This window comes from Melanotaenia boesemani, chromosome 3 (genome assembly GCF_017639745.1).
Source record: "Melanotaenia boesemani isolate fMelBoe1 chromosome 3, fMelBoe1.pri, whole genome shotgun sequence".
In the NCBI taxonomy this organism is placed as follows: domain Eukaryota; kingdom Metazoa; phylum Chordata; class Actinopteri; order Atheriniformes; family Melanotaeniidae; genus Melanotaenia; species Melanotaenia boesemani.
The window spans coordinates 16,334,591-16,342,154 of NC_055684.1; the positions used below are offsets into that span (position 1 = coordinate 16,334,591).

At 35.2% G+C, this 7,564-nt stretch overlaps 1 protein-coding gene across 2 annotated transcripts; it reads right to left on the reverse strand.

Annotated features, from left to right (window-relative positions):
- Positions 1 to 853: 853 nt before the first annotated feature.
- LOC121637033 (CMRF35-like molecule 8) lies at positions 854 to 6,642 on the reverse strand. Of its 2 annotated transcripts, none has more exons than XM_041980923.1 (8): positions 6,416 to 6,642; positions 6,019 to 6,246; positions 5,408 to 5,710; positions 5,021 to 5,329; positions 2,204 to 2,296; positions 2,003 to 2,086; positions 1,718 to 1,779; positions 854 to 1,560 (listed from the first exon to the last, which is right to left on the reverse strand). In XM_041980923.1, exons 1-8 carry the CDS (start codon positions 6,453 to 6,455, stop codon positions 1,258 to 1,260), a joined length of 1,422 nt encoding a protein of 473 aa, XP_041836857.1. In that variant the 5' UTR covers positions 6,456 to 6,642; the 3' UTR covers positions 854 to 1,257. The 2 variants fall into 2 exon arrangements, with proteins under 2 accessions (XP_041836857.1, XP_041836858.1); XM_041980924.1 differs by having other exon boundaries at positions 1,724 to 1,779; positions 6,416 to 6,640.
- Between the last annotated feature and the right edge of the window lie 922 nt (positions 6,643 to 7,564).

Sequence of the window (7,564 nt, forward strand, 5' to 3'; positions counted from 1 at the left end):
CTCCTCTTACTCCCGTTCTCCTTTTTTCTTGACCCTGAAGAAATTCTTTTTGCAACATTGTTTTGTTCTTCCATCTCCTCTTTAGCTGCGCACTGTGCACTACATGCTTGGTTGCACACATTAGCTGTAGAGCTTGGAGCATAGAACATAGAGACAGTTATCTGTTTACATAATGCTGTTTTTCTTTAAAATAATATATATTTTTTTGGAATATTTTGTCAAATGTACATTTAAATCATCACTCACACATGTAAAAATGAATATTAATTAAAGAAAATATTAAATTAAGAAATTGTTTAAAAAAACAAAAACAAAACAAAACTAACTGCCCTTTGGGGGTCTCTTGTGTTGATGGGGCCCTAAGCAGGTGCTTAGTTTGCTAATGCCTTGGCTAGATTAACTACACTTTCTTTTAGAAACAGCTGTTAAAAGCAATTAACTACAGTGTATGTCCTACCATATCACTATTCCATTTACACAGTAGCAGTTAAATGTTGCTTTTAAATCTCAAAATTAAAAATGAATTAATTTCAACTGATTTTAATATATAATTTCTAATATACTCAGTGTGTTTGTACCATTGTCCTTATGTGTTTTATGTAGCTGGAGTGACCAGCAATCTCATTGCACTACTTTGTGTAATTAGCAATAAAGGCATTGAGCTGAACTGAATTGAATTGAAATGAAATTAATTGAACATATATATATATATATATATATATATATATATATATATATATATATATATATATATATATATATATATATATATATATATATATATCATATATATCAAAGTCAAAGCACAATAAAAATTTCAAGATTTTTTTTGTTAAAAAGTATGAAGTCAACATGAATTTCAAAGCTGGCTTTAATACAGAGGGCGAACAAAAAGCAGAATTGTAATCTCTGCACTTATGCACTGAAACTGTAATATTCAGTTAAATTCAAATTTAAAATTTTCACTTAAAACTCCAGTTATGACATGGAAGCGGCAGATGAAAACAGTGACATATGATTAGCAACAATGCAATGACATGTTTTGTCTTTACAAATTTAAAGCCGCAAAAATAAAATGCAAAACAAAGTTTGTTTTAGGCTTCTATAGTAATTCTGTGAAACAAAGACAATATGGTAGGAATGACTTTTCAGCTACTGCACATTTCTTTCCCCCTTCTGGAGCAGTGTTGTGAAGCTGAAGCAAGAACACGTGTTTATGGTGAAAAAATTTTGCTAATCTTGACTAAGCTGATCTCTTCATGTCTGTTGTGGCTTCATCACTGTCGAGTAGAGAGATTTGTCTGTAGATCTGCAAGGCTGGTTTATGGTGGAGCCAGTTGGCCTCTCGCTGGGCTTCACAGCAGAATACAGGCAGGAAGACGAGCTGGGTTGAAGGGCAACAGCCTGTGTACCAGCTGAGCTGCTTTGAAAGTTTATAGTTGAGTAATGCAGAGAGTCAGGTTCTCTTGAGGGCATCGTTGCGGTGGTGTAGACGGTAGTCATTGCATTTTGTGGCTCTGGCTTCCAGTGGTTCTCCTGTATCTCCTCATAGACACAATTCTTTCAAGGAAGAATAAAAATAAATAAATAAATAAATTTAAATTTAACTATTTAATTTTCCTTACAAGCTCTACTCTTTACACAAAGTAGATAAGTTAAAGGACAAAATGAAAAATTCTTGAAAATTCTAATAATCAAACAGAGGAGCCATTCATACACTAACTTCTCTGGGATGCTGTTCTGCAGCTCTCTTTCCTTTGTTGTTTGACTGTGAGAATCCTGTGAGAAATAAATTACAAATAACAAAAAATAAACAACTACAAGTAAACAGTCATGTCTAGTTACTACCAGTAAACACAATGTTTGTGTAGTGCTGTGAAACAGTCCTCTTCTTTCATTTTATTTTCAGTGTATTGTCTTAAAATAACTTGTTTTATACAAGTGATTTGTTTGTCAAAGTCATAAATGCCTAATGATGTGATAAGAAAATGTTTGTTCTTACGTTTGTAGAAAACAATAACAGTCACCAACAGCAGAATCAGCAAAACTGCACCAACGATCAGATATTTTGCTATCTCAGGAATACCTGCAAAACACACCACATAACATGGAAAACATTCACTGAACATGGCAATGTTGAGATTGAATGATTTCACACTAATTTAATGTTGAAGATGTTTTTTTTTTTCTCTTTTTGCTTCACCAATCATTCTCTCAGCTGGTGTAGTCGTTGAGTGGTCTGAAGGAGCAGGTGATGTAGTCGTTGAGTGGTCTGAAGGAGCAGGTGATGTGGTTACTGAAAGGAAAGGAAAAAGAAATGCACATTATAAGTCGAAAGCATCCATAAATTTGAAAGCCACCCTGAACTTAGAAAAAAGAAAAAAAAAGCATTCACCCAACTATTAAGTCAAAATCAATCACATCCAATAGCTTTTGATTTACAGTGCCAGTTCAAATTTGAACACAGATAATCATTCAAATTAAATGATTGGTATAGTATCAGGTTTTTTTTTTTTGATGATAGCTGACATCCTTTATAGGCCTTTAGCTTCATTTGTGACACAGCAATACCAGCTGTTCACTTTCAAATATACTGATAAAAGGAAACAGCTTGTCTATCTCTGTCCAAGCATGAACATCCAGTCAGAACTAAATATATTATTTCTTGCTTTTTAGCGGGTAGAAAATGTCCAAGTCACTGTTTGAACAAACAAAGTCAAGTTTCTTGAAAAAATGAATAGTCTTCGTGGACGAAGGGTGTTTTCTGACTATGTATGACTTCAGGTCTGCCTGAAGTCACTTAATTAAATATTATTACATAAAATAAATACTACAAAACTAAATAATACTACATAATCATTTCACTAAATAACCAGTTGTTTTTCAAATCAGATACACAAACAATGCCTTTGACTGCACCTCACAGAAACTGTAACTTTTGACTTTTCCTTCAGTTCAAATCTGTAGTGATGATTGTGGGCACATTCACAACAGCTTTTTTTATTTAAATTGTGGTCTATTTGCTAGAAAGTCCACTTCATTTGGGGTCATCAATGCGGAAATGAATCCTGATTTGAATAAGGGAAGCGGCCTTGGTTTCTTGCAGGTTTCAGTCTGTTTTAAGCAGACTAAATGCAGGAAGTGCATTGTGGGTTCAGCACACAGCATTTTAAAGACAACCGAAACATTAGCGTGTGAGGTGATAGGTGGCTCTGGATGGGAGAAATAGCTCGCGGTCAAACGTGAAAGAATTTGGTAAAAGTAGTAAAATAGAATATTACATCAACCCAAGACGGCTATGATCTGATGTAGTACTTAAATCCAAAGTTTCCTGCATTGACCAGTAGATGAACAAGTTTTCTTCTTTGTGTCTTGTCTGCTTCTTCAGTAATTCTTGGTGCAGTGCCACCTTAACAAGACCACAGAACCACAGAGAAAACGTTTTTAAAACAGTTTTATGGTGAGTGAGCTAACTGTAAAGTTGAAGCCTGCAGACACTGAGTTTGTGAAGGATTGCGTCATTGCTGCTGCAGAGCTGCAAAGTAAAATTATTTAAAAGCATCTGTTTGTGCAGAAGAACAGCTACAGACAGGCTCACAAATGACATAATGGCAAATGATATAAAAAACACTGAAGGAAAATGCAAGAAATTTTGAGTATTTTTCTCTGGCCTGTGACGAGACAATAGACATCACTAATACGACACAGCTAGCAGTTTTTGTGTGTGGGGTTACAGCTGACTTTGAAACCACAGAAGAGCTGATGTTTTTGCGAGCAATGCATGCAACATCCAGAGGTGAAGACCTGTTCCTTCAAGTTGTTTAAGCAATGAACAAATTTAAGTTACGATTTGAGAAGTTGAGCAGCCTCACAACAGATGGAGCTCCAGTGACGGTTGGCCTGACAAAGGGGTTGACTGCATTAATCAAAAGTTAAATGAGCCAGCTTGGTCTCGATCCTGGTGATTAAGTCATATACCACTGTCCGTTGGATCAAGAGAATCTGTTTTGTCATTCTATGGGGATGAACAACTGTTTTTTCCATTATGGTCAAGGTCAAGTTTATTCATATAGCACATTTAAACAAGACAAAGAGCCTAAAGTGCTGCACAAAATATCCAGTCTTAAAAGCAGAGGGCTGAACAACATCCAGTCCAGGGAGGTGCTCAGTGAGCTGGAGTCATCCAGGCGATTGATAAAAGGTTTCATGTTGTGAAAATGAAAAACTTACGACACCATTTATTGAGGAACCAGCCAGACACCCAACGATGAGCTAAATACAACAGTTTCTCTTTGCTGGACTTCTACAAACTCTGTCTATGCTGAGGAACTTTCTCAACCTGAGGAGACATGTCCTGAGGTTTGTATCTGTTTGAAACAACATGCCGCTGTGAGCAGTTCTACCCTTAAACTTACAAAAAGTTGTTCATGCTCAAGAATTCACTGCCCCAAACTTAGAACATCATCTTTTCCAGCTGACATCAGATACCTAGCTAAAGAGAAGCAGTTCCAACCATCACATCAGGTGGATGTGATGAATGCAGTCGTGGTCAGACAGAACATCATATTGACTCTTCTCTTTACTTCACCACGATTTCATTAATATGATATACAGTATTAGGATTCTTCTTAATGCATAACTTTTCTCCCAACATTTCCTTTGTCTGAAAATGTAAAACTGAAACGTAGAAATGTGAAAAAACCAAACAAAACAAAAAGAAAAAAGAAAAATGTTTATGTTTTTCTGTGGTAAAGGTTCAGTAAACATAGAAGTCTTCTAAACCAAGGAAAAAGCAAAAATCACTACTACTGAGTATAAATATGTACCACCTTCATATATGATCGCTCCTTCAGTATCACCTTCCTCTGTTCTTCTTTTCATGGCTTAAAAACACATTAACTTCTTCACCAACACTCTGAGGCACCGTGTACTCTGTTCATTATGATTTAAATAAAATGCTGATACCTAACAATTTGTAAAACTGGAGACAAACTGGACTTTCAGCGTGAGTGTATCTTACCAACATTTAAGATCATTCTGTGGATGAAAGTGTTGCAGCGTTGTTCATCAGTGGTTTCTGCTCCACACCAGTATGTCCCAGAGTCGGCTGCTGTCACCTCTTTCATTGTTATGGTGATTTTCTTGTTTGCTTTATCATCTTTCATGGAAAACTTTGAACTCATATCAGGCTTTGTGCTGTTTACAAGATGTTGACATGTGGCTGGATCTTCTCCCTTACAGATGAATTTTGAAGAGTGGCAATTCTTATAATTACAATAGTATGTAAAGGTCTCTCCAACACGTGGTGATCTTGTGAAGTTGGTGATTGCTGTAAATAAAAATTTGTAAATCAGTCATTTCTTAAAACATTATGAATCCTGAGATGTTGAAGATGTGAATTACTTACTGTTAACTTTTAGTTGTATAAGAGACACACAATATTTGTCTCCTTCTTTCACTCCACACCAGTAAAAACCAGCATGACGTGAGGACACATTGCTGATGGACAGATTGAAACCACTTCCTGTTTCTGTGAGAGTGAACGTCTTGTCTGACTTTAGAGAGGATGTTGTTTGAAAGTCCTCGCAAATACAATTTTCCTTTTCTTTGCAGAAAAAAACAGCCCTGGACATGTCCTTGTGATCACATTTGATTGTAGTTTTAGCTGTTCTATATGCTGTTTGAATATGTGGGTTTGGACAGGCTTTTTCTAGAAGGAGAGGAAAGATAAGCAGCAGTGTTACCTTCTAATGTATTTTAATTTCTTTTTTTTTTTTTTTTGGACCTGTACGACAAAATGTTTTGAATTTAAGACAAAAGAGAACATTGCTTGACTTAATGAGAGAGAACAAAAATGACAAAATGGGAGGAAAAATTACTTTTATTCTTTTATTCCGAATATGCAATTTAATTAATTTGATTGGTAATTAGTTTTAATTTAACTATGTTAAATATTCCTAGATGTAAAATTTAGACATGAATGGATTTGAATTACAAAAGAAAGAAATAAAAACTTACCAATTTTAAAATCTCCTCCATACAAGCCAGAGGACAGTGTATCTTTTTTCCAACACTTAGGTGTCTTTTTGTTATCACCATCTTTGATGATCACCTTGAGAGTCTTTTCTAAAGTTCTTGATTTGCGATTAGTTGCTTCAGACATTTGGTATATTCCATTTGTTTTAGGACTGCAAATGAATTCTGCCCACTTGTTGCATCCTTTCGGTTTACTCTGGAGCTCACAACCTGTTGAAAAACCAGAAAAATGTTCATGTCATGTCATTTAATCAAATTATCCAAGATGTACAACAAATAGTCTACAATAACATTTGATTTCTAAGTTATTCCTCACAAGGCAGAAATGTTTCAGTTTACAGTTTCTAATATCAATAATCAGGAAGCAGATTTATTCTACCTGTAATTAATAGGAGGACGAGTAGAAAGAAGCTCTTCATTTTGTTGGTCTAAGATGCTGAAATAATCTGAGAGAAAATTCAGCTGCTGGTTGTGTCGGTTCCTCTTTCGGGTGAAGAGTGAACATAGCAGTGTTTCCTGATGTTATATTTATAACTACTTACTACTACTACTACTTATCAGTCTACTTCCTCCTTATTATCTTACTTCAGTGGTGCAGTGTCTGTGTTGTCGTAAGTGAATAAAATGCAGTACTATGTTTCTCCCTCCTTAGGTAGCAACAAACATATCACTATTTATGCAGCTACTGTGGTACATGTAGCTACGTATGGTGGTGGTATGCTGAAGAAATTTTCCTATAATCAAACAATTTACATACTTTCTTCTACTGTTTGTGACAACATCTTTGCATAAAAGGCTTGTCTTGCTGTCATTAAAATAAAACTGAAGAGGTAAATCTGAGACTGAAGCAAATTTTGGTTGATCTATAAATGAGCAGATGCTTCTTATCAGGTTCATTGGTAAAAGTTTCTCCACTCATCAACTTGCTGATCAACATTAACATAATTTTTTTCTAACCAAATATTTTTAAAGCCCCAGTGTGTAAGAATTATTCCTATCAAGTGGTGCTGGTCAACATAAATATAATTTTTACATAACCAAAAATTAATAGATTAATTTGTATACCAAATGTTCCCACTTGCTATACTCTGCACATGTGAAAGGGCAGAGACCTTATCATTAAGGAGTCTGTGATCACACCAGCATTATCAGATCATATAACATTTTCAAAGTGCTGTAACAAAAGAAAGAGGTCCCCTGCACTGCTGCCATCAACCTCACTCAAAGTGAAATCTGAAACTCAGAGGTTTTGTTCTGCACTGATAGACCGTATAAAGCTGAGATATTACTATTTTGATTTAATAATACAAAAATATTTATCCAAGTGTGAAAGTGGGATAGATAGGAGTTGCATTCTTCAGATTCAGTATATTCCTAATTGACTAACAAACTCTAATCTGGACTCTCTGACCCTCAAAAAACTTGGCTGTTGAGTAATATTTCATGGAACATTTTTGATCTGATCGAACTTCCATTCAGAGTATTTGGCAGCGATGTAACGCCATAAGTTTCATCTGTCTTCTGTATC

What these genes read in the sequence shown, in the direction of transcription:
- LOC121637033 (XM_041980923.1), bottom strand. Translation starts at nt 6,455, where the DNA reads ATGAAGAGCTTCTTTCTACTCGTCCTCCTATTAATTACAG. An exon ending in TATACAACTAAAAGTTAACA is followed by an intron (nt 5,330 to 5,407) that starts GTAAGTAATTCA and finishes TTTTATTTACAG; the next exon opens with CAATCACCAACTTCACAAGA. An exon ending in ACCAGCTGAGAGAATGATTG is followed by an intron (nt 2,087 to 2,203) that starts GTGAAGCAAAAA and finishes TGTGTTTTGCAG; the next exon opens with GTATTCCTGAGATAGCAAAA.